The sequence below is a fragment of the Balaenoptera acutorostrata genome, chromosome 9 (genome assembly GCF_949987535.1).
Source record: "Balaenoptera acutorostrata chromosome 9, mBalAcu1.1, whole genome shotgun sequence".
In the NCBI taxonomy this organism is placed as follows: domain Eukaryota; kingdom Metazoa; phylum Chordata; class Mammalia; order Artiodactyla; family Balaenopteridae; genus Balaenoptera; species Balaenoptera acutorostrata.
The window spans coordinates 43,992,591-44,019,676 of NC_080072.1; the positions used below are offsets into that span (position 1 = coordinate 43,992,591).

General features: G+C 46.3%; 1 protein-coding gene across 10 annotated transcripts in view; it reads right to left on the reverse strand.

Moving 5' to 3' along the window:
* BMAL1 (basic helix-loop-helix ARNT like 1) overlaps positions 1–27,086 on the reverse strand; it is a 104,156-nt gene that overhangs the window by 1,110 nt on the left and 75,960 nt on the right. For 8 of the 10 annotated variants that reach the window (XM_028164681.2, XM_057552133.1, XM_057552131.1 and 5 more), the window contains 12 exons: positions 26,790–26,947; positions 24,953–25,032; positions 19,722–19,814; positions 18,487–18,604; positions 15,827–15,976; positions 13,109–13,355; positions 11,686–11,792; positions 10,145–10,295; positions 9,247–9,335; positions 7,592–7,700; positions 4,560–4,653; positions 343–445 (listed from right to left, as the gene is read on the reverse strand). In XM_028164681.2, the coding sequence (XP_028020482.1) occupies positions 343–445; positions 4,560–4,653; positions 7,592–7,700; positions 9,247–9,335; positions 10,145–10,295; positions 11,686–11,792; positions 13,109–13,355; positions 15,827–15,976; positions 18,487–18,604; positions 19,722–19,814; positions 24,953–25,032; positions 26,790–26,947 (1,499 nt within the window). Of the gene's footprint in view, positions 1–342; positions 446–4,559; positions 4,654–7,591; positions 7,701–9,246; positions 9,336–10,144; positions 10,296–11,685; positions 11,793–13,108; positions 13,356–15,826; positions 15,977–18,486; positions 18,605–19,721; positions 19,815–24,952; positions 25,033–26,789; positions 26,948–27,086 lie in introns of those variants that run through there. The other 2 variants (XM_057552134.1, XM_028164682.2) reach the window with 2 other exon arrangements.

The window sequence follows — 27,086 nt, forward strand, 5'->3', positions numbered from 1 at the left end:
TACCCTCTGAAGTGCTTCCTGATGACCCTTTTAGGCTTTATCTGAACCTGCATCGGCTCTCCCTCCGAAGAGATTATGTTCCGCACATTGGGAGAAAGCCTGTGTCCAGGCCGCTGTAGCCTCCTCTTGAGTTCCAGGGACAAACCTGGACCCCAGTGAGAACCCAACCATTAAACTCAACTTTGAAGTAAAGATTTAAACAAATTTTAAACCTTTACTTTATTCTTATCAAGTTTACCTAGAACTGGTTTGTTTTTCCAGTTCAGTTCTTAAAACTGACTTTATGCCACATGTTTTTTTGCAAGCTCTTTGCATTGGAAATGAATAAATAATGCTACTTACCAAGAATAGAAGAGCTATCAGAATATGGATAACCTGGGTTCTCCTGAGCCTGCCCTGGTAGTAGGCCACTGGAAGGAATGTCTGGAGTCCCTCCATTTAAAATCTGCAAACAAAAGTGAAGTTTTCACATCATCAGCAGTTTCAATCAGTATTTTATGCAGTGTCACCAAGAAGATGAAGCATGTTGAAAAGAGGAAGGTGGGGAGAAAAAGCTTCAGATGGCTTCAGTTTCTTATCGGATGATTTCACATCAGAGACTCTTAGGAATGGTCACAGTAAGGAAAAATCCTCTCCCCCAAACTATTCTTCTCTCTTTATTGGATTCAGCCCACACAGGCAATTTAAAGGCTGAATAAAATCCTTAGAGCGTTCACATGTTTCTTTAAGGCCAAGGACTAAACATCAGTGAGCCCAGCTGGGCAGGTCCCCTGTAAGGGAGGAAAACTTCTTACGGCAACAGATGTTGCTGAAGAAATAAAGGGCTGTTACACTGTGAAGAGACTCAGCTCTGAGGAGTCGCAAATGAACAGCAAAACACTAGAATAAATCATCACTAGTTATACCACAGGTGCCATTAGTAACCACTGGTTTAAGTTCTTAAGAGAGGCTACTGAGAAGTATTATTACCACTCCTCAGTAGCAGAACTTTGTCTCCCCCAACTCCCCCCCCCCGGCCCCCCATGACTGAGTCTCATAGAAAAGCACCTTTTGAGAAGTATTTGGATGTAGGTGAGGAAACAGTTTGGTAGCAGCTGGGATTTCAGGAGAGGCAGTGATTTCAGGCCCTGCCAGTAGATGGCATTACAACCTTATCTCCGCAATTCAACTTTTTGAAGAGACTCTCAAAAAGACTTTACACTCTAAAAATTATTGAGGACTCCAAAGAACTTTTGTTTATACATTTATCAATATTTACTATATGTGAAGTTAAAGCTAATACATTAAAAAGTATAATAAAACTATTACACATTAACATGAATAGCATTTTAATGAAAAAGAACTATTTTCAAAAATAACGAAAAGTTAGAAGTGTCATTTTACATTTTTTGCAAATCGAATATCTGGCTTAAGAGAATTTAACTGGATTCTCATTTGCTTCTCCATTCAGTCTGTTTAGGTATGTTGTTTGAAATACATATCTGAAGGAAATCTGGCCTCTCATAGATAGCCAGTTGGAAAAGGGAGGTGTATTTTAATAGCCTTTTCAAATAATCATGGTATTCTTTCTTTGATATTACATCAAAACTCAGCAAGTGGAAGTTTCTTAAAGATTAGTTGCAATGTGGAGTTTGAAACCATATCAATGAAATTTTGATACTCTGTTATGTTGAAATCCATTGGTATATCTTGGAAATTAGGATGGATCTTTTTTACCTTTGCATGATTTTGAAATATCTTACATCAGTCATTTGGAAAATACTGGTTCACTGAGTTACACAGATCTTCCAAATGTTGACACACTTCATTGTACAACATTAAAACATCACCATTGTTAATATTACCTATATCAGAAATATCTTGTTTTGGGAAGCAGTCAAGCTCAAAGTAGCAGATACAAGTTTTCCCCAAAATTCTAATTTTTGCTTGAAAGCTAAAATTTTATCACTGTCAGTTGTTTTCTTTGAAGTCGCAGGTTCATTCATTTTCAAGAAAATGTACACTAAATACCCAAGTCTGAAAAATCATAGTTTGCGACAGTAAAAATGGTTTCCTATGAAAAAGGTGATTGGGTTCGGTTTATAACTTAAATAGTCGCACAAGTGCTTTTCCTTGAGACAACCATCATACTTTGTGTGCAGCACAAGTGCTTTATGCACACTTCCCATTTTGTAACAGTTTTAAAAGATTTACTCAAGGATTTTATAAAATTATTTTACTGCTTTATTAAGGACATTCTTAAATGAAGCTGGCTTTTAAATTTATTATTGTGAGTATACGGTAGTGACATACAGTGACTGTCAGTACAGTTTGGTGCCACAGGCTTGATTTTTGTAAAAGCACCAGCAGTCTTACCCAACATTGCTTTTTCACTATCAGTTCACATATCAACACAGTGAGAAAAAACTGTTTAGCATTATTATGAAAATACTTTTGACCATGCAGACCCCTGAAAAGATGCCCCCTCCCTAACCCCACCAAAAGACAACAGATGACGTTTAGGGAACTGCTGCTTTATGTTACCCTGCCTTGGAACCTCTGGATGTCCAGACTCTCCTGGAACCTATGAGGCTCACTAAACCTCCTCTTTTTATTGTATTTAGCTTGACCCTAATTAAAACAACTGGCAGGCTAAATGGCTCATTTTCAGACCTGCCAATTTTGAAAGTGACTGGGAAGGGTTGGAAGCCTGGGGCCACCTTTACTTTTGTGGCTTTGGTACACTATTTAATGCTGTCATTTTTAACTCCATCTTGTTTAGATGCCTTTCTTATAAGGTCCTGCTGCTGATGACTCAGAATACATTCAGAATTTCTTCTCAGACCCACTTTTATAAGCCCAAAGAAAAGGAAACATTTTCCAAAAATGCCTCAAAAATACTTGGGGCTTTGTGATGCAGAGTATACTTTTAGATCTCTGGCATTTGTTGGTGTGAAAAGAATCAGAAGTCAAGAGACCTGAATTTAGTTTGGGGCCATACTTATTAAATTCTGGGCTAGTCATGTAACATTTGGTAGCCTGGATTTTGTCACCTATGAGGTTGTGAGGATAAGATGAGAGATTGTATATGAAAGTTCCCTGAGTAATATTTAAGCACTGAACTGGAGTGATGACCTTCCAAAATAGAGTAGTGGGATTCTTGGTAATACCAGGAAATCAAATGCCTAAAAGTTGAATTGAGACACAAAGAAGAGGATACCATGCTAAGGAGACGGTGGATCCAGTAGGAAGGAAGGACCTAGCGGTGTAACAGAACAGAGCTAAGAGCTCAGCCTGCGAGCAGGGGGAGGCGTGTGCCCAGCCCAGACTTCATCTGTCAGTACTATCTTCTGAGTCATTACCAAAGGCCAGCCACTTTCACATATATACTTTCATAATAGGACTTCATGTGCAAAGATGCTGGCTGCCCTAACCTATATTAGCTGCATTATAGAGAAATCTAAGGCTTAAAAAATTGTATAGGGCCACATAGCCAGCACATGGCAAGGCTAGGCTTCAAACCCAGGTCTGTCTTCCAACTGTGCTCTTACCCGTTAATTTATTGGCTTTCAAACCTTTTAGGGGGAAGTAAAACCTTTTTTCAAATCAACACTTTTACAGAAGATTCATGTATCAGAAGTAAAGCTGCCCTGGAAGAAGCAGGAGTCTTCCTACCTTGTCTTCCTCATCACCTGCCCCTCGCCCCAATCCTACCTGGCAGCACCACAGCTCCTGGTAACCTGAGTCTCTGAGGAGCCCAGTTTTGAAGACCCATGTCCTGCTTTTGATACAGTTTGTGCCCTATGTAAATTACTAATATTCTTTCTCTGTGTACATGTCTTGGGAGATAGGGGAAGGAAGACTTTATGTCTCAAGATGCTGGCCTTTGCAGCATCCTAACCTATGTTAACATCAGATACTATAAATAGATTTATGATTTACAATTAACATTGGCCTAGGCTTGTAAATTCTCTCATCAGCACTAAAGATGAAAACAGATTATTGGTTTCTAAGACTATTTATAATATAGTCTTCTGGCCAGTTCTTCATGAGGGCTGGCGACTGATAAACTACTTGTACTCAATGCTATCCCATCATAGGAAACCCAAGCAGATCCCTAAGTATTCTGCAACTGCAAAGGCATGACTTGCCTTCCAAAGGACTGCTGGTGGTATCACTGTTTCCAGGACCTGCACTAGGCACTAACGATATTTTCTCCCTTGAAAACTCCCGGCAGAGAACTAGATAGTTTTAGGTACTCACTAACCCTTCCCTCACGGGAGCTCTTGAATTCCTCCCTCTATACAATGGACTGATGGCTCCCCAGTCCTTAGAAAGATCTCTTTCTGCCTTCCCCCACTCACATGGGATAAATCCTCTAACAATGTCAGCAAGGCTCCCTGGCTCCACTGGTATGCTCTGTACCTCACCTAACACAGATGCATTTACTTCAAGGAGGAAAAAAGGGCCCTCCTTCTTTCAGCAACCACAGTTATATACTCCCACTTCCAGTATTTCAGAACTTGGGCAAGAGCTCTCTGGATGAAGAAGGGCCTTCGTCTAAAAGCCATCAGCCCTACCTTCTTGCCTCCTGGAGAAGAGGCATCAGGGGGAGGCGTACTTGTGATGTTCAATGGGCTGGAGTCACAGCTGGAAGGCGACGACCCTCTTATCCTGTCAGAGAGAAGAGGAGTTAGTTACATTGCCTTTCCTTTTTTCAGTGGGGTGTGTGTGTTTTCCTGAGGGATGGGGGTGAGAAGGAGGATGAAGATCTAGAATAGGGATTGGCAAGCTTTCTGTAAAGGGCTAGAGAGTGATTATTTTAGGCTCTGTAGGCCATAGGGTCTCTGTCACAACTACTGAACTCTGCCGCTGTAGCTTGAAAGCAGCCATAGATGATATGCAAGTGAATGGATATAGCTGTGTTCCAATAAAACTTTATTTATAGGTGATAAGCTGGATTTATCCCATAGGCACCTGATCTAGAACACAGATCCTGGAGGCAAGCTTCTCACTGACAAAGCCCTTGGATTAGGGTTTGGATTTCAGGTTTGTGAATTTCAAGGAGCTGACCAGTTTCATTTGCTCACAGAATCCAGATCTCAGTTGGTGGCATTCTATCTCTGATACAATGAACTAGAATCCACCGCAAAAGACTTATTCTCTACCCTACAAACACTGCTTAGCTAGCGACTACTCAGGAAATGGAGGGTGCTGGGGTGGTTTCAGCCCCACCTAGAAAGTGGCCTTGCAGTAGTCGTCATTGTCATCTTCTAAGGCAACAGGTGATGAAAAATGGGTCCAAGCCCTCCTCAGCTAGCTTATTTCTCAGCATAGTAGGTTTACAGAGGAAAAGACTTAGAGCTGTAAATCCACATAAACTCTTGTCAAGCTGAAGGACCTCAGCAAAGGAAGCCATGACCTGGCACCACAGCTAGAGTTTAGGGAAACTTGAATGGCAGCTGCGTGACCACCAGGCTCTTAGCACCTACATGGATGATTGCAGCTTCTGGGTCTCCCAGGGACCCCTCCACTGCCCAGCAGTCTTGGCTCTTGGCCTGTACTGCCTAATTCTGTAATTTCTGAGTAAACAAGCGCTCTCTCTCTCTCTCTCTCCCCCCTGGATCATAATCTTCTGAAAGGCGGGATACAACTATATACCAGGTGTTCTTCACCCACACAGATGACTACTAATTGCTTACTGAACAATTGTTGAATGTCTCCCACTTTTCCCTACCTACATCAATGGAACCACTGTTTCCCCAGCTTCCCTATCTTAGAATTGCCTTTTCGTAGTTACCTATTTCATTTTCAATATCTAATCCTTAAATTACTGATTTCTCTTTTGGACACTACTATCACTGTAAGGTGGGCCTCATTCCTGGATTGTGAAGCATGCTTACCTTCATCTCTTCCTATTCCAATCCAACTTCCACAATGCTTATTTTTTGTTTTTGTTTTTTGGGTTTTTTTTTTTTTTTTGGCTGTGCCCCACGGCATGTGGCATCTTAGTTCCCCAACCAGCGATCGAACCCACACCCCCTGCACTGGAAGCGCGGAGTCGTCACCACTGGACCGCCAGGGAAGTTCCCAACCTCCACGACGCGCATTAACACACCACTTTGAACACCTGCTCAGCATCCTACAATGCACAGGGTCTTCCAATTTTCGTCCAGTCTCAACTGTTCAACATCATTTCTTAGAATTCTTAGCAATCTCCCATCACAGCTCTGTGGTTCCTTTCTACAAAGAGGCTGCGAGGTAGATGGCCTGCTTTTTGTGTCCTGAATACACCACTCACATGCCCATTCCAGCGTGTGCCTGTCTTTTCTAGAAGGAACACCCACATTCATCACAAAACCCAGCTAAGGCCAAGTTCAAACCCGTCCTCCCTTGCTTGCTTCAGCCCATGCACTCTCCCTTTTTTCTTTTATCGTAAAGAAAATAGGCTTCGCAAAGATCGTAAGACCTTTGCGTTCAAGGACTGTTTTATACTGTCCTTGGATGGTCTCGAGCAAGGCACAGGGTATGCCAGGACTGATCAGCACCAGACTACCAGTGCACACTGCACCCACACCTCCTTCCTGAGGTAGATTCAAACAGCCACATCCATCATTCCTGAAGGGCTGGAACAGGGCTGTGCTCTTCTGGAATCCCACTGGGATAAGAGCCCCCCTGTGGCCAATTAGAAAACAAGGCCGGCCTCCAGTTCTCCTGAGAGAATCAAGCCAGTGGCAGCAGGGATCCTATGATTATGTTCCATTAAGTATGTACGCCTAAGGACCTGGTTACCACCCTATCGCCCAAATTCAAATGGACTTACAATTACTGCTTCCCTCTCAATGACTATTCTTAAAGACTTAGATTTAATTAACAATTTTTGAACACTCACTACATGTCAGTTTTTGGAACTTTCCTGAGTTCTCTCACAATCCTAGGGCAATTTCGGGGAGATAGATATTGCCTCCCTTTTATGGCTTAAGTCAACAGAGTGCAAGAAGTTACATGAATCTCCTAAGCAGAGGCCTAGGACTCAACCCAGATAAACTGCTTCAGAGCTTCTTCTCTTTCATATGGAAAAGAAGTTCCGCCCAAGGGAGCTTCTATTACTAGCTGATTTGCTTGGTCTCTATTACTAATCCTAGGCAACTTTTTGACTGGAAGAAGCTAATGTTTCGTTAAGGCCCAGATCATGGCAGTTCTCGGCTCTGCTCCTGCAGTCCTGTAATGTTAGTGTTCATCTATCCACTGGGAAGCTCCTTGGGTCATATACAAAGTAATAAGAAAGTTGAGCCTCCCAGAGTTCCATTTAGCTCTGGCCTGTTTGGGTTTAGCTTCTTTATTTAAAGGCAGGATTTCTCAGTCTCGACACTACTGACATTTTGGACTGAAAAATTCTTCCTTAGGGGCCAGGGCTTGGGAGGGCTGTCCTGTGACTGTAGAATGTTTAGCAAGCAGCCTCCCTGGTCTCTATCCACTGGATGTTTAGCAACAACCTCCCACTCAGTTGTGACAACCAAAGATGTCTCCAGACATCAACAAAACATCCCTTGGGGGGCAAAGTGCCCTGGGGGTTGAGAACACTGGTTTAAGGGAACTAGGTGTTACTTGCCTGTGGATTTCCATGATTTCCTCAGCAATCATTCGACCTATTTTTCCTGCCCCAGCCCTGGTTCCCCCTGGAATCCCTGGAACAGTGGGGTGGGTCCTCTTTGGGCCACCTACAACAGAGGAATCTGAGAGTGGGAAAGGGGAAAGCCGAGGGAGAAATGCTATTATGTGTTAAATTAAATCCACTTCATCCCATGATCCACTTGAAGTTCAAGCTTAGGGTTGTGCCCTGAGGGACATGAGAGCCACAGCTTGTCAGGAAAAGGCATTCCGCAGGGAAAAGCTCAAGTTTCCTTCCAGGATCAGAGATGTCGATATTAAAGCTTCTAATTCCTCATGCACTCAACATACGCTGGCCAAAAGCCACTGGGCTGCACACCAGAGTCACAGAGATAGGTCCGCATCGTTGCCCTCAAGGAGCTCACAGTCTAATGGGGAGACACACAAGATAAACAATGGCTGGAACAAACTGCGGTAAGTTTGACAGGTCAGCAAGAGGCACCCAACTCATGCAGGGCCAGGTGCAACCTCCTGGAAGAAATTAACTCTGAGTCGAGTCTTGAGAGAAGAGCATAAAGTAGGTTGGCAAAGAGGTAAGGAGGGGAAAGCATTCCAGGCACACCGACCAGTGTATGCAAGAGCACTGAGGCAGGACACAACTTGGGAGACTACACCAAGAAACTCATTACAAATGATGATGGAGGAGTGACAGATGAAACTGAGAGGCAGGTACCAGTCAGACCATGAAGGGCCTTGGATGCCACACTAACAGATTTGAACAGTATCCACAGGGGACAAGGAGCACCAAAGTGCTTGACACATAAAACACAAGTTCACCGTGTGGAGAAGGAACTGCAGTGGAGGACGCGGGCGCAGAGGAGGGCAGGGAGACTAGAGTTGGGAAGTTATCTGCAGTAAGCCAAGCAACAGATGGGGAGGGTGAGGTAGCAACAGTGGGGCTGGAGAGGTGTAAACACAGAAGGGACAGGAGTGTGTGTTTTGATATAATGGGAGAGGTAGGAGTAACAGTTTCTGGCTTAACCGACCAGACTAGGGGTGAGGGTGTGTGCAGAGAACCCATCTGGATGTGCTGAGTTATAGGTGCCTGTGGGACTCCAGGTGGCTTCGCCCAGGAGGCCGCTGGAAAGGCGGATCTGGAGCTCAGGAGTGAAACCGGAGGTAGGATTCACCGATGCAGAGGCAGGGGCTGAAGCCATGCAAGCAGAGGCCTGAGGGAGGAGGAGTCAGGTGCGGAGAGCAGCGGCCAAGGCCGAGCCGGGGGACGGCCCCGCGGGAACAGCACACCCCGGCGCTGACAGACACCCTCTCCCACCACGGGATCCCGGCGGCCATCACCGAGAGCGCTTCGCATCGCAGCCACCGGCGGCCCAGCGGGAGGAGAGCACAGGCAGCAGGAGCTGCCATGTCAAGGCTTCCAGGGTCCAGGCAGCCTCAGCAAAGGCACAGACAAGTTCCCGGCATTCCAGGCTCAACAGAGAAAGCGAGATGACAGCGTCCTTAGTGATCATCCCCGCGAGGCCTCCCTTGTTCCACAGAAGATGGTGGCCGGGGACCCCAAATACCGGGGGCTCGGGGATGGTGGCCACAAGCAGCTTCTCAGGGGCAAGCCCGGGCGCCCCGGCGGCACATAGTTACCTTCTCCAGAGGGCAGCGTGCCGTCCATGCTGCGGGGGGATGCTGTGGGCTGAGGGAAGCTCGGCTCCCCGCCTTCCAGGACGTTGGCTCTGTGAACATCCCAGCAACAAGGAAACGTGAGTCAGGCCTGCTCAGAACTGTGCACCTTTCACCTTGGCCAGGTGTCCGGTGTCCACTCTGGACCTGGACAGGCCACAAAATGAAGTGTCTGAGCGGCTCATAGGTCTCCTCACTGTCTGAGGACACGATGGACGGCACCCCGGCCCCTGGCCTCCCTGCCTGCCTGGCCTTCCCAGTGCAGGTGGGGCGCGGTCCAGCGGAGGCGGCGGCTGCAGCAGCCCACTGCCGGCCCCAGCCCCCCGATCGGCTCCGCCTACAGGTGGGGGGTTTGGACCTCATGGGGAAGGAGATGTGGGGAGCAGGCCAAAGAGGAGGGCCTCCCCTTCCCTGCTCACCCAGCAGGTGGCAGCCTTTGAGGAGGCGTCCCAGCTGCCGGGGCTCAGGCCGCCAGCCCGGTGGGCGCAGATCCTCGGCCCTCCTCAGCCGAAGCCAGTATGGGCTGGGGAGCCTTTCAAAGATGACCAAGCCTTCCCTCCATAGTGATACCAGTGGATGCCAGGCCTGCGGAACTCAAAGGCTGACTGCTTTGCCGGGTAGGAAACGCTGCTGTCTCCTGCAGCAACTCCACCAGCCGGGGCCTCAGAGGTATGAGTGCTGAAGCTCATCCCTCATTAACCCCCTTTTGGCTTCTGCCAGTCCCGAGGCTTCACAGGATATCAGCAAGACGGCAGTAAAGGATGCAATACTGGCTGTCACCTGTACCCCCTTTTCCCAGGCAAGGGGCCCAAGGCATTTCCCTGTGAAGCAAGGGAGCTTCTGACATACGAAAAACACTTACAAAACAACGGTGTTAGTGGAGACAATGTATTCTACTTCCTTGGTCCAAGGGTTCATGAAACTGAACCACCGACTCCGTAGTGTGATGAAAGAACCATCTTTGATTTTAAACTTATAGCAATTAGTTGTAATCTTTTCTCTTGTCTGTAAAACTGAAAATACAAAGAGACCATGAGCATTATTGTTTCCTCAGACAAATGCATTGAACTAACCAAATCCGAAGTGCACGCCGGCTCCAAGGCCATCCCTCTTTAATCAGCCACGGAGCTGGCACTTCAGAGAATAGGTTGTTTCTGAGGGTCTGACTCTGAGCCTTCCAATTCAGTTGTGAACCTGTCACTGTTCTTCAGAGTGTATGAAATGAAGGCTCTGGGAATAACTGACTGCATTCTAGACATCTAACTGGAATCAGCTATGAAGTAAACACCACACAACGAGAAGGCACTGTCCAAAGGGCCCATGTTATTTCCCGATCACAAAGCCTGAAGGCAGTACAGCATTTTTAGGACATCTGGATTCAGAGAGGTCACTCACCTATGGAAACCTCATTCTTTCATGTAACAAACACGTAATGAGCATCTTTCATGTGCCAGGCACTGGAGGTAAAAGAGGAGACAGGATGTGACTCCTGCCCTCAGGAGAGGCAGAGGAGGTCAGAGTCTTGAGGGAAGAATACAAGTTTGCCAAGGGGAGGGAGGGAAGAACCCAGCACTGCCCGAGGAGTGGCAGGGCCTGGTAGGGCAGGGAATGGAGAGATGGTCAGTGTGGCTGGAGCACAAGGCCTCTGCAGGCAGAGATGGGGGCGGGGGTAAAGCTGGGGAGGTGGGTCAGGGCCAGAAGGCGGAGGGTCTTTTGAACGCCTGTCAAGGGTGATTGGGCTTGAGTCTAAAGACAGGAGCGGTTTTAAGCACGGATGTGACATTATCAGGCTCGATCTATCAGAGCATAAATGGGATAGTGATGGAAGACGGACTGGGGACAGAAGCGAGTGGGAGGCCTGTTAGGAGTCCATCACAACTATCAGGTGGGTACATGGGCTGAACCAGGGTCTTGGCAGTGGAGGTGGCAGAAAGGGGCCTCTTTGGAAATGCATGTCTGAGGTGAATGAACAGTTCTGATGGAGGAAAAAGTAAAGGAGGGAGTCGATGTTGGTTTTCATCTCAGGAGGCTACATATTTGGCCATGACATTAATCAAGAGGGAAACGTAGGAGGCAATGCAGCGTTTTGCGGAAAAGAATCAGATCTGTTTGGGCCATACGAAATCTTTATAGGGGCCAGATAAATCCTCTGAACAAGAGATGCCTTCCGGAAATTGCCCTGGCCCAAGTATAGGAATCTGCAATGCAATGGGGTGGGGGTTATCTGTAAGGGGCTGGATGGGGCTGCAGTAGCCTCCCCTCCTCACGGATGTCTTGGCCTGAAGACTCCTGGGCTGGGTGACTCCCACGTCACAGAGGCAAACTTCTCTGTGAGGTCACGTGGACTAGTCTAGAAGCAGGGGGGCACTTTAAACTTAAGACCTGTCATACAGCCCAGCTTACCTTGCCTATGACATTCTGCGAGATGTCCTATGTCATCTTGGTGAAAATATTCATAACATGAGGTGCCTAGAAGTTCTTGTGGTAAATATGCCAAAATAGCTGTTGCCCTAAAAGGGAATTTTTTTTAAAAAAAAGAAAAAGCCATTCAGACAATTAACAGCATGTCTGCACCGGCTGAATCCTGCTACAGCCAGTGAAAACACGGTCAAAGCTGGGTGGGTTCAGAGGGCTTATTACATGGGTTTTGCTTTTTGGTTTTTTTCTCATGAAACTGACTTTAATCAGGGCTATAAAAACAGAGGGAAAGAAAGCAAAGAATCCTTTCAAAGGGGCTGTTAGCACAAGATATCAAATTTTAGGAGGTTTAGAAGTAGTAACTGTATTAGATAAAAATGTGGTAGAACTCTAAACTCCAGGGCAAAGCTTCTCCAATTTACCGGCTGCTTTTTACCAGGATGACCAAACACCAGAAGCTCCAGCAGCAGGGCCCACAAGGACCTTGAGAGGTGGCTGCCTCCTTTTCCAGTATTTAGTGACTGTATCTAATAGCCAGAAAAATTACTACCCTGTGAATACTCTTAAGGAGGCAGCAGAGAACAGTGGAAATTTGGGGACATCTGGGTTCTTAGCCCAGGTCCACTGCCAATGAGTTGTGAATTCTGGAGAAGGCCAGGCTTCAGGCTGAGCCTCAGTTCAACCACCATAAAAAATGAGACTGGACTAGATCAGTGTTGTCCAGCAGAACTTTCTGGGAAGATAGAAATGTTCCTCTACCTATGTGAGAATAGAATCTAAAAAAGAGTGGATATATGTATATGTATAACTGATTCACTTTGCTGTACTGCAGAAACACAACATTGTAAATCAACTATACTCCAATAAAAATTAATTTAAAAAAAAAAGAAATGTTCTGCATGGGTACCATTAGCCACATGCGGCTGCTCAGTACTTGAAATGTAGCTAGTGAGCCTGAGGAATTGAATTTTTAATTTAATTCAATTTAAATTGATTAAATTAAAATTAAATTGCCGTATGGGGTTACTATAGCAGATGACTGACTGTATTGACAGCTCAGGACTAGATAATCTTTTCCGAGTCCCACAAGCCAGAATTTCAATCACAGTAATTAATGGTCCTGGAACCTTCCATGGATTCAGATAGCATACTGTGCCTACTATTTCTCTTTCAGCCATGGACATCAAACCACCCCCACTTCACTGTCTCTACATGCCAAAGAATGACATGGAGCAAAACCTCTGTATTTATGATGATAACCCACTGGGTCTCATTTTTCAGCAGATACGCCCATCACTTCCTTCTCTCTATCCCTGAGAAAGACAGCCGATCGCCCAGTCTTCTCTGCTTTACTCAGGGTTGAAAATCCTCTACCACCATTGTTCAAGGGTAATGTGCAGACTCTTACCTCTGGTCTACAAAAACAAACTTCCCATCTATTGCATGCCGAGAGACATATTCCATAGATTTCACCCTGATTTCCCCGTTCGCCGGTTGTGGAACCATGTGAGAGTGCAGTCGTCCGATGGCGACAAGGCAGCTGAGATTACACCCCTCGTTGTCTGGTTCGTTGTCTTCGTCCAGCCCCATTTTTGTGGGCGGCCAACTTTTCAAATAGCCTGTGCTGTGGATTGTGCAGAAGCTTTTTCGATCTGCTAGAAAGCAAAGTCCATGGTCAATGTCAGTGTGGCTTCGGGGCCTGGAGGCACAGGCAGCCTAGTCGGGGGATGTAGGTAGGGAGTCAAAACATAAAAACCAAAGCCTTACTGTCCAGAAGTTAGCATCTAGTGAGAGAGAAGATAGAAAAAACAGGTATCATCCACTGTCATATACGCTTTGTAGAGCTGGTTACAGCAAAAGGGCATCACATGCACCAAGGAAGCAGCAGCTAAATCTCCCTGGGGAGAAAAAGGCCGCCCCGAAGAACTATGAAGGAGGTGGATCAAGAAGGATGAGCACTGGGTAAGGGACCAGAATCTGTAAAGGTTTGAGAACATACAAAGGCACAAAGAGCTATCCTGTACAGGAAACAGCAAAGAGCTCCGTGTGGTTGAAGGGAAAGGGAGGCATTGGGGGTAGAGTTGAAAGGGCAGGTTGGGAGCGTATCGTCAGAGCCTTGGATTATTTGCTCACAAATGTGTTAACCTTTTTCAGATAGGAAATGGAGAGCTTCTGAAGGTATTTAAGTGGGGAAACAGCAAAATCACATCGTGATTTGGATGTTCTAGGAGCAGAGTGATGGGTGTACTGGAAGACATGCAAGAGATGCTGAGGACTGTACCATGGCAGTGCCGTGAAGATGAGGCAGGGGAGGACACAGGAGAAATTTCTCAGCTTCAACTATTGGGATTTGGTATGAGTATCAAAAGATTTGGTATGAAAAAAGAAAATAAAGATGACTCCAACTTTTTCAGATTGAGTGGTCAGCTGGTATTACACAATTCATTGACTCAGGGCAGAGAATACAGAGTAAGTTTTAGAGGAGAGGGAGAAAAGATTTCAATTTGGGACACATTAAGTGTGGAGCACCTGTGGATTCCAACAGTAAACACATCCTTATGGAATAGTTTACCAAGCATCGGGTCTGTGCTAGTTACTGGGAAACAGTGGAAAACAAATCAGACCTGCCTTTGTGGAATTCACAGGCTAATGGGGGAGAGATATTTTAAACAAATAATCACAAATAACTACATAACTGCAACTGTAAGCAAGTGTTAGAAAGAAACGCTGCAGGGTGCTACAAGCAGACATAAGGCAGCTTGAGGGAGGGAGTGAGTGACAGACATTGAGGTCCACTCTAAAGGACGAGCTCGAGTGAGTCAGGGAGGGGAGCTGGTGGCGGGAGAGGGGCATTCCCGTCAGAGGTGACAGAGCGTACGGAGACTTTGGGTAGAAAGGGTTTGGAGGCATCGAAAGGAGGTCAGCAAGTCTCAAACGTATGGAGTAGTGTCGGGGGGTGGTCTGCAAAGTCACATGAAGGATTTTAAACTTTTCTTCAAGAGCAACGGGAACCACTGAAGGGTTTGAAACAGGGGACTGATAAGAAGATTTGCTCTTTTTTTTTTTCCTTCTATTTTTTGGCCACGCGGCATGCGGGATCTTAGTTCCCCAACCAGGGATCAAACCTGCACCCCCTGCAATGGAAGCGTGGCGTCTTAACCACTGGACAGCCAGAGAAGCCCCAAGATTTGCTTTTGGAAAGGTCACTCTGGCCATGCGAGGGGCTGCAAAGCGTGAGGAGCCTACTTCAGCAGGCCTGTGAGGTCCAGGGCAGCCTCAATCCAGTGACAGTAACAGTAAACACGGAGACGGAGCAACATACTTCAGGTAACTTCTGCAGGGGCAATTCACGGCAGCAAGACTTTATAACTGACTAGATCAGGAGGGAGGGAAAGGGGGTGAGGGGGCCCCCCAGGCTTCTAGCACGCACAACTTGATGGACAGTAGTGCCATTTCCCTTCGAGGGGAAGCTCAGGTGGTTACTTCTACATATATCACGTTTGAGATGCCCTTGAGATGCCCAAGCAGGTAGATTAAATAAGCAGTTAATTTACAAATCTGGAGTTCAAAAGAGAAGTGCAGGCTAGACATATGAACTTGGAAGTCAGTGGCATATAAATGTCATTGAAAGCTAAGGGGGCGGATGACATTACCTATGGAGGAGTATAAATCTACTCTTAAGAGAAGAAGGCCGGGGACAGAAGAGGAGGAAAGCAACAAAAGGAATCCGGAAGAAAGCCCGGACGGGGAGAGGACAGGAAGAAGAAACACTTCACAATGGAAGAAAAATGCAAAGTGTCCACTGCACGTAGCCACCTGCAGGCACTGGTGAACTCAGAATAATTCTGGTGGGCTCGTGGGTGCTGGGGAAGCAGGGGGTTGTGACTTAGAGTATTCTTTCCCAACCACAGGAAAACAAACAGGACTTAAACAGAGGAAGCCTTCCCACAGATCTCTGTCATCGTGACACCATCAGGGCTTTCCAGCTCCCCCCTGCTCCCCAGCCGCCCCCACTGAAGGGGGGCTAGTGAGGTCCTGGCTGCAATCCTGGGACCCGCTGCTCTGAGCCCACCCCCTGCTGAGCGCTCCACCTGTGATAGGATTTAAAGAACTGTTAAGTGGTTACCTTTTTTCTTTGAGCAGGTGGAGGGGAAATCCTTGTCTTCAACCTTTACGGAAGGCCTGTTACACTTCATCCTACAGAAGAAAGAACGCCGTGCTCCAGAACATAATCGAGATGGCCCAGGGGTTATATCTGTTTTAACTGGAAGTCCAGCTGCAAATCAATACACAAAATGTGATAAACTGAGGGTAGTGTTGTCTGTCAGGAGGGGGAGTGTGCCCTTGAAGAAAGTCTTTTCTTTCCTGCCTCCCTGTTCTGTAACAATGACATGACAATAACCCTTCTCCTCAGTCTAGGCCTTAACAGATGCTATGTGGACAGGGGCGCTGTCAACCCGGAATGCTTACAGATCACGAAGAATGCAGCGACCGATGAATGGACTAGGTGCTCCAGGGAATAAAGAAATACACACAGGGCTCCCGTCCAGCAGGAGTGGACGGCTGAGAAAGGGAAATGGAAGTTCACCAGGAAAAGACTAATGATAACACAACGTGACGTATGAGTGATCAGTGCCAAGTAAATGGCAGAAAAAATCGGTGTTTCCCAGAGGCGGAAGCATGTGGGCTGGGACTTGGAGGATGGGCAAGACCTGGATACTGGAATGGAAAGGAGGCAGCAGGACTGCCTTAAGTTCTCAACCTTGGCTGGACGCCAGAACCCCCGGATGCTTCATCAACCTGCAGATTCTGGGACCCCATTCTAGATCTGTGCTTCCCAGTGCGGTAGCCACTAGCTACACGCAGCTATTGAGAACTTGAAATTGGAGGTGTGCTGTATGTGTGAATAAAAATAGGATTTCAAAGACTTAGTACCAAAAAAAATGTAAAAGACTTCATTTTGGATTTAGTGTTAAATAAAATACAGTATTAAAGATAATTCTGCATTTATTTTCAGTTTTTTAAACGTAGCTACCAGAAAATTTTAAATCATATAAATTTCACATATAAATTGGCTCCTATCTGTGGTCTGAATTATGGTTCTGGACCAACTGAATTAGAATCTCTGGAGAAAAAGCATGACTGTTGATCCTGATAGAAACATGGGCTACTTGTCGGTGCGGAAGCCGGGGCTGCAGAGCACGTCTGGGGGGAACAAGCGCCCACTGCCCGCCACAGGAGCAGCCATCACAGGAATGGCTACTGCCGGGGGCTCCTCCTGGGTCTCCCTGCTCTCACCTACCTCCCGCACTGCTGCCTCAGTGATCCTCCCCGAATGCCAATCCGAGCCTGCCCTGCCTGGTTCACAGCCCTTCACTGTGTCCCCACAGATGGAAAGGTCTTCGTGGTCCAGCCCTCTCCCTCCCCCGCATGTTCTGTTCCAGTGGCACCGGCAGCCCACAGCACCGCACGTCTGCAGCCATCCACAAATCATTTCCTCTGCTCCTTTCCTCCCTTCATCATTTGGCAAACATTAATTCATCTTTTCAAACCCACCTGGAGCTGTCACCTGCTCCATGATGCCTGTACCCACGCCCACGTGAGAATTAATCATCGTTCTCTATGCCTGGTACTACATCTATGGCTGCACCTATTATGAATGGTGCTGTCTCCTTGTCTCCCTGACTACATGGTAAGAGCTTTAAAGGCAAGGACCAAACAGCATTCATCCTTCTCTTCTGAGGTCACTAAAAAAATTGCAGGACCAGACTATAAAGGGCAACAGGTACCAGGGACTGCATTGTACTTACAGGAAGAAGAAGAGTGCCTTAGTGAAAAGGATGATTTAAAGGAGATTCCTCTGGTGGTTATTTCCTTCCAGAGATTACAATGGAGAGCTTGGAAGCAAGAAACTAGTTAGGCCATGATGGCACTGGGCCAAGGTGAATACCACGTTGTGCTTACTCTGTGCTGGAAACTATGTACTCCGTTATTAGCATATTAAATCCTCCCAACAACTCGATGAAATAGGTAACATTTTGCAGATAAGGAAGCTGAGGCACAGAGAGGTTAAGTAACTTGCTCAAGATCACACAGCTAGTAAAGGGTGGAGCCAAGATGCGAGCCCTACATTTGACTCCAGAGTCCGTGCTCTTAACTGCTGGAGTGCACAGCACCCCCATGGGGCTGAAGGAGAAGAGAGCCTCTGTGGCCTCACACAGGAGGCAGGGAGCGGGTGCAGGAGCAGGAAGCTGGGGGAGAACGCGAGTGGTGGCTCCACTGCTGCAAGAAGGAAGCAGGGAGGCGGGCGGCGGGGCGGGGCATCTAATGAGGAACCATTTTGGTCAAAGAAGCGTCATATTTACACTTGAAGTTTTCTTACTTTCATCTTATGAGGCTGCATGAGTGCAGCTCAGATAAATAGAGGTGATTTTTTCAGGGGGAACAAATCAAACTGATGTGAACCCTTTTAACTCAGGAACATACAACTTGGAATTTCTAGATTCTGAAAAAAAAATGACTAAAAATCAGAAAGAATCAAATGAAAGTAGCTGTTTTTCCTCTCACGAGTTTGGACATTGAATTTTTTTCTTCTTTATGTAAAACAAAAGAGAAACAAACACAAAGTAACATAAACAATCCCACTTAGCCAAAGACAGCACCTGGGACCCAGATAAAGGGCAGAGAGGTAGGAACCCAGAGGCTGAGGTCCGCACACACTGTTCAGCCCGGCGCTCAGCCGTCTGGGCAGGCAGCTGAGGAAGCAGCGGCGGATCCCAAACTCACTTTTTGCATCTATGAGCCGCTCCCGGGGTGCAGTGTCAGAGGAGGAGAGCTGCTCCTTGACTTTGGCGATATCTTTAGGATGCAGGTAGTCAAATAAACTCTGACCAATCAGATCATTCTGTGGGAATGTATCATCAAAAAGGACAAGTCAACGGCATGTGGAACATAAATTAACCAACAAGGGCTTGGCCTTTACTCTGCATTTTTAAGCACGAGAATTTCAAATATTTCATGTGTTAACATGTACACAGGTCCAGTCACTTTGCCTAGATATAGACACAATGAATGAGGCACCGGGAGTGTGGTTTTGATAAGACACGGAGGAAAAAGGGCTCAACCACATACATAAATAGTTCATGCTCCTCTAAGGCAAAAGTCTTTCAGTATGTATTCCTTTTCATTTATTTCTGAGGCCCACAGATTCCCTTCTAAGACCTCAGAGGGAGGAATGTAGGGCGTGGGCTCTGGCTCTAGCTCCATTAAACCTCTGTTCTTAAACAAGTTGTGTCATACTATTCGCCTCACTAGCCTAATTGTTAGCAGAGATAAAAATAACTTCTTCCATAGCTTTGCTCTAAGACTAAAAAGAGCAAAACACCTTGGAAACATTAAATTTACATTCATTCTAATTTATATAAATGTTATTTTGATTCTGCTTTACTAAGTTTCTATGCAAATACCAGCATGTGAATGAGTGAATGAATGAAAAAAACGAGTAAAAACCCTAGGGATAAAATAGGTGAAAAGCTCTGTTCTACAAGCGTTTATAAATGGTTATCTTATATGATCCTACAAACGGTCATAGATTGTATGGATTATTACAATCATTTTTTAGAGGACGCTGAGGTTCAATAGAGCTAATAAGTGACATATTCTTGTAAACACAGTATGGGTGGATTCCCATTTTTCTTATTCCCTGGTATCGTATTGTCTGCCTACCTGTCTTCCTTGTCAGACAGCCCCTTGCCCCCCCTACCCCTACACTGTGGGCTATTTATCTTGCAGCAGTGAGAAAGTTACAATGCTGATAAGGTCGAACTTCCCAGTGGGGGAAGCACATTAAAGGACGTCTTCTAAGTTTATAGTCATCTCTGTGTAAAGAAGTTTCTGGACGAAGGAGGGGGTGGGGGAATATATAAGCGTTTCACATGTCACTTGTCCACCATAACCATTCTGAGAAGTGGGGTGACCTTTCTGGCTGCTGTGAGGCCGCCCGCCGCCAGCGGGAGCAGTACCTGGCTGTAGTGGAGGATCTTGAAGACAGACTCTGACACAAAGAGGATCTTCCCTCGGTCACATCCTACGACAAACAAAAATCCATCTGCTGCCTAATCAGGAGAAATGGATAATCAATTTATCACACTTCAGGAAACATGATTTATAGTCACACTGATAGCAAATAAGGATTGTTTTTCTAAGTATCCAAAGCACAGGACTGCAGTCATTGACAGTTTCACAGGTATCCTGAGAACAGGATGTTCAGAACAAATGCCTCCCGAGAATAGTAAGATTCTCTCCAAGGCAGATATATACACATGTATTATCTAATGATTACAGGGGAAAGTCCCATTAGAGTAAGTTCTGTTTCAAAGCAGAACTCAGCTAAAGAATTTTCCTTTGATTGCATGAAGGTCCAGAGAAATCCATTTCATTGCTCTAAGTATAACGATGCTGTAATATCATAGAATCTGAGAATGGAAGGAAACTTTAGGATCAGAAACCCCCTGGTCCAAGATCGCAGCCTCCAACTGTCCTCAACTCGAACACCTCCATTTCCAGGGGGCTCTCGGGAACAGTGGTTCTCTACATTTGAAGTGGGGTTTGCTTTTGGTTTTTTATGCTGATGGTCTGGAATGGGGCTAGATCACCGGTATGATTATTACCCCCTCCGCATCCCACCCTTACCCCCACCCCAAAGTGATTCTAATGTACACAGGCTCGAGAAGTACTGCTCTCAAGTATTATCCCTTGACCCAGGGCTGGGCTGTTTGTATCCTAAATGATACAAGAAAAGAAAAGCAAAAATTTCCCCTGTCTTTTCACCTCTTCTTCACTTTAAATACAGGTAAAAATCCAAAGGGCCAGTAAAGATAGGTGTGGAGACAGGACAGTATTTGTTGGATAGACTGAAGCAGGTAAATACCAAAGCTACGGTACCTGAGAGCTTAGGATGTTTTGTGCATGTGCGACTGAATCCTATCCACGACCTTCCAGGTGGGCAACCACCCAACTCCCGTTGGGGCCTTCCCGGTGCCGGGGAGGGCGCTCCGCTCTCTACCGTGCACTTGCTCTATATTCAGCTACCACGGTCTAAATCACAGTGCGTCATTATCTTGTGTTATTTGCTGGGCTGCAGTCTGTCCTTTGGAAGAATCTAGAGAACCTACTCCCTTTTCCACAAAAGGGCCTTCGGGATGCAGTTTAATTCAAAGAACTAGGAAATGAATTCATGTGCCAGAAGGTAACAGAACGGTACATGCACTTGTGCTGGGATAAAAGAAGTGCGTAAAAGGGGAACAGATTCACTATTGCTGTGAGAGGGCTTGGCAGGCTGTCCTGCCAGAAGGCAGCTGGGGATGATCCTTTCCTAAGTTAGGTCTCTGAGCTGGCCCAGGGGCAAGGGGGTGACAGTGAGGGGGAAGCGACTTCCCAAGCACCATCTGCTGGGAGCCTCATTCTGTCAAAAAAGAGAGTATTAATAACCTCCTCACTTGCCTTGCAGACAATCTTATATCTAACGAGAGAAGTGAGTATTTTGAGGCTTTTCATTAATGAAGTGATGTGGCACAAAAGGTGCCTGGGAAGAAGGTGCCCGTGACATCCTGGAAGAAATGCTGGGCAGAGTCAGGCCCAAACTGGTGACACGAGTGCAGTGGATTTCAACACATGCAGGGGAGGGAGGGGAGGTTCCAGAGGCTGGTGAATACGGTCAGCGCAGGGGAGGCACAAAACATTCCGACACCGCTTTACGCGGGCAGATAAACACCAGCAGGTGAAGGAGCCGGGGCTGAGGGGACAGCCAGAGAGCAGAGGGGTGAGAACACGAGCGCCACGGGGCCCAGGAAGACCAGGGCAGGCTCGCCCTCAGGGAGGACGGTGTTAAGTTAATGAATGACACGGAGCCCAAGCAGCCGCCCCGTTTTCAAAACTCGGGACATACAGGATTCAGACACTATAAACTGATCAGGTTCACTGCTCCTTGACACGCCGGTTATTAAAGATATTTTGAAAGCACTTAGTAAGGAATGCTATTAGTCAGATTTGCACTGGTAAGGAAAAGTGGAAGTCCAGTTCCTGCTGCCAAACTGTTCAAACATCATCTGAGTGGACCCTGCCATCTGTTAAAGCAAATTCCCAAGAACTGGGCACCTGGAAGCGGCAAGGAATCAGACAGTACTTCACAGCCACTGAGATGAGCCAGAGATGTGAGAAAAGTTCCATCAAGGAAGACAAATCACCACTGACGTTGTCAGAGAGAAGAGCAGAAAAGGCAAGCCCAAGATAAAGTACTTAGCTTGGATAGCATTAAAACCCTTATTCCAGGGCTTCCCTGGTGGCGCAGTGGTTGAGAACCTGCCTGCCAATGCAGGGGACACGGGTTCGAGCCCTGGTCTGGGAAGATCCCACATGCCGCGGAGCAACTGGGCCCGTGAGCCACAACTACTGAGCCTGCGCGTCTGGAGCCTGTGCTCCGCAACAAGAGAGGCCGCGATAGTGAGAGGCCCGCGCACCGCGATGAAGAGTGGCCCCCACTTGCCACAACTAGAGAAAGCCCTCGCACAGAAACGAAGACCCAACACAAGCCATAAATAAATAAACAAATAAATAAAAAAAAAATTAAAAAAAAAAACCCTTATTCCAGACCCTGATAAGTGTGGGCATCTAATAGGAAATCATTCAGAAAAGCACCAACAAGACAATTATTAAGCACTTGTCATCACAAAAAGAGTTGGTTTTATACATATACACACATATATTTTTTTTTCTTTAAAAACACCAAATTTGGACTTCCCTCATGGTGCAGTGGTCGAGAATCTGCCAATGCAGGGGACACGGGTTCGAGCCCTGGTCTGGGAAGATCCCACATGCCGCGGAGCAACTAGGCCCGTGAGCCACAACTACCGAGCCTGCGCTCTAGAGCTCGTGAGCCACAGCTGCTGAGCCCCTGTGCCTAGAGCCCACATTCCACAACAAGAGAAGCCACCACAATGAGAAGTCCGCACACCGCAACGAAGAGTAGCCCCCGCTCGCCGCAACTAGAGAAAGCCCACGCCCAACAATGAAGACCCAACACAGTCAAAAAAATAAAATAAAATAAAATAAAAATTTAAAAAGTACCAAATTATCAGTATGGCAATTAGGACCAGCTACATAATCTGTAGGGCCCAGTACAAAATGAAAATGCAGGGACCCTTGTTCTCAAATACAGTTTTCAAGATGGCGACAGCAGAGCATTAAACCAAGTGCCAGGCCCTGTGTGACTGCGTAGGTTGCATGCCCGTGAAGCCGGCCCTGGTGGTCTCTCTGGAGATGCTGCAGATATAGTTTACATCTTAACTCCAGCAAGTCCTCCCTGAGAACAAGGACATCTTTATGAAAAGGATGGAGAGGTGAGGGCAGAGTTGGGTCTTCCGAGCGTGCCTTGAGAGGTAACCAAATGGCCATCGCCAACTTCCTGAGAAGCCTTGGTCCCACCCTACAGTGTTTATCAGTGATTGGATGTTTGTAGGACAGGGCCATGCATAACCAGTAAGTACTAAAATGTTTGCTGAATTAGTTAATGAATGAAAATGGAAGACAGAAGACATACCTATCCAAGCTACAAGTCACATGAAGCTCTGAAGGATCGCTAATGATAAGCTGGAACATGGGACTATCCAATAAATAGATATTTGTTGGATAGACGAAAGAGAAGTTCAAAAAAACTGCACCTACGCACGATAGAAAAAACCTGGCCTAACAATAATTCACGTACAAGAGAGCCGGGGAGGGCCACTATTACAGCTACCGCGGATGTGGCACTAATAAGATGGCTTCTACTGCAAGGGAGGCTACCAGGCGATCCAACCCCAGGCCAACCAGGCCACAGCTGGAGTTCCATACTGGGTTGTGGCAGCCACTCCTGGAGGGAAATCTAGCAGACGGATGCGGTTCCGGAAAGTATGTGTGGCAACCGCTGCTCCCGACCCCCCTTCCCTCGTGCCTGCGTCTACGATACTTGTTCTGCAACATGCCTTGCAGCTATGGGGGACCAGGTGACATCTTCTGGATAAGCTGAAGTCCACTATTGTGCTTCCAGGAAGATGCATCCTTTCTTGGTACAAAAGACAGCTGGCCTGGAGCCTCCCTTGCCCTTTTTCTGGCTGATCAGCTACTGAGAGCTGGCACAGGCCGTCTCACGCCAATAAGGCAACAAGCTGCATGCTAGCTCAGCAGGGTTGTGTGAGAGGACAGAAAGAGCCTGGCTCCTGCTGACCTCACTGAACCTCTATACGAGCCCCTCACAGCCTACCCCAGGACTGGCTATGCTGGAGAAACAAAGCCCTGTTTATTCATCACGTCTTCTGTTCCTTGCAGTTAACACAGCATGCCACGAGGGGATGGACAGAGTCTATTGGAATGAGCAGGCAGGCCAGGCTTACAGAGGGCCTGAAGCCAGCGTGAGCTGAAAATGGGTAGCGAAGATGCAAACATCCAGTTGGACTAGCCTCTGTGCCCGGGCTTTGCAAACTTCTGCTCAGAGAAGCGAGGTCAGCCCTGGCTGTGGCGAGATGGGGCAGGCATCTTTGCCTTAAGTTAGGCTTCTCTGTTTCTCTTTTCACAGTTTGCAAGAGGACATGTTTCTGAATTCGGTGTCTCTCCCTTCAATTTCCAAGTGAATCTCGCTCTACCCAGAGCAGAGCTGATTCCGCACAGAAGCCAGGTTCCCGCAGTGCCACCTCAGCTGCCTCTCTGCAGAGTCTGGCAGGAGAAAGTGAGCACTGCAGTCAAGCAGGGGAAAGCATCGCCTCCTCCACTTATTTTCCTCCTCGGGCCATGGTGTCTTCGGAAGCCGGTTGTTTTGATGGAATTTTGGTATAAAGATTTAGGTGGCTGTTTTTGTGCTAGTGGTTAAGTGATGAGAGAAATTCTCAGTTGCTCTCACTTTCAGTCCCTTTCTAAAACCTTCCTATTCAGGAAGGGGATTCTTCATTACTGCCTATTTTAACAAAATCCTGCTCTCCTGATTTAAAGTCCCAGTAGTGTAGACCTTCAAAATTTTTGCTTGAGCAAGGGTAGAAGAGGAGGGTCTCGGGGAAGAGATGTGAAGCCTGTTCAAACAGTAAGAACAAGGTGGAGACCCCAAAAGAGGAAGTGAGCCTAAGCAAGTTCAGTGCTGAGACATCAAATTCCCACACGCTGGTACTTAACCCTGAAATTTGTAAAAATAAATGTTGTGTAAAACAATCCCATAATTGCAACATACCCTGAGAATAAGGTGTTTCAATTCATCATCTGATAGAAAAGTCGGTTTGTAGTTTGCTTCTGTGTATGGATTGGTGGCACCTTATACGGGGAAAAAAGAGAAAGCATTGGAACACTGTATTTTCAGATGTCTCATTCCATTCGACTGCCTCAAACCTTCCAGATGCGGCCTACTCCTTACCCACTTGGGATCTAAATTTTGTCTTCTTTTTCCTTAACGGAGACAGGGCTAGATCTGACTTTGGACAGGAGCCTCTAATGCCAAAGAGAATTCCACCAAAAAGCAAACACTGTTGCCCACAGGAGACTTAGCAAGCTTGCTTTTGTCACTATAGTGAAAATCAGGAGCTGACACAAGTTAAAAAACTGCTTCTAAGAGAGAAGGCAGCTCTAGAAGCAAACTGGTAGAGACTCCTGGGAGGTTCCCTCCTCCCAAGATCTATATTAAATGGGTTGTCTAGCAGTTGCTCAAATCTCCACTCTAAATGTTCTTGGGAAATCATCCAGACTGCCAGGCCCGGAGTAAACACCCTGTAGAAGGCATTTACTGAGAGCTCCTCTTCATCAGGGTTGAATTAAATGAGCTTGGCAACCTGGAGAAATGCATTTCTTCAGTAAGTGCAACTCGAGCTCCCAGGACTGAAAGGCACAAGACTTATGTTTAAAAGGCTGTCAATCTGGCATCTTTCAGGAGAATAACTTAGAGAAAAATGCCAGCAGGAAATGACTTGGAATCTGCAGAATGGTTAGTAAAAGAGTGAAGAAGTAAAATGAAACGGTCCATAACAATTCCAAGTACCACCGGGAAGGAGGGAAACAGAACGTGTCCTGACTTTCATATCAACCAACAAGGCACATATTACTGACCTGCGTCCCTGCTTTTTAGGGTAACTTGAGCTCTGCCACTCTTTTCCTTCCAACGTAACAGAAATTAGTTATAATGATTTAATCTCTATCTTCACTAATATGAATTTTAAAATGCCATTCTCCGGGCAAAGGATACAACATTTATATTTTTGAATAATGATCAAAAGTCAGACAAAACCAGCTACTCCTTATTTCCGGTGGCTTTGTAGAAATATAAAAGACGTAATTCTTTTACCACACAGGTCAGAGATCTGAGTGAGCGCCCACTTTCCAGTTTCCTCAAATAGTCCAAGACTAGCTGTGGAAAATTCCAGGAACCGCAGTCACTAAAATGCCTGATACAGTTCAGATTTCTCCTGCGGTGTGGATAAGTCACTTCCACGTTTCTGCCTCTGTTTTCTCACCCTCCCCGCACTCAGAAAAGAAGGAAAACACTGCTTCCCTCAGAAAGAGTTGATCTGGTTTGGGAAAATTCCAGGAAGATGAAAATATCATCAGTGTTCATTCCTGACAATAAAACGCAGCAAGTCCCACCAACCAGTGACTCACTCTTCAAAAGGAACCATGATGAATTTTCCTCTTCAAAACTGAAACTGACTTTCCCGTGTCACTAAGGGCACCTACATTTCTGGTGTATATCATGGTACGGGTGGGGTCCAGGCACCACACATGCACAAGCTGGGACTTCAGCAGTGTCCTCTCTGATATGCATGTGCATATACACATGCACAGGACATAGCCTCCACCCTCTGGAGATGTAGGGCAGCAAAACTGCATCTTGATACACACAGAAGCTCAATAATCGTTTCATTTGGCATCAGGTCTACCACTGAAAATGACAGGCATATTACTCAAGGCTACACATTTGCAAGTGATAAACACCTGTCCCTACGGGGACTCGGGAACATTCTAGGTAAGGGTGGTAACATTTGTGAGCAAGGGCATAAAGGACAATAAAGCCGGGATCTCACCTCGTAATGTTTTCATGTGCTGAACAGCCATCCTCAGCACAGTAAGTTTATCTAATTTCCTGGACATCGCGTTGCACGTTGGTACCAAAGAAGCCAGTTCATCAATAAAACTGTTCATTTTATCCCGACGCCTCTTTTCAATCTGGCTGTGAGCTTCCCTGAACAACAATATGAAAAATGATTTCTGTAACATGTAACAGAGCATCAAGGAAACGAAGAAAATAAATTATAGCTGTTTTCAATATTCATCTGTCAAGGCAAATTTAGAATCTGCAGAATGTTTCAAACTAGGCTTTC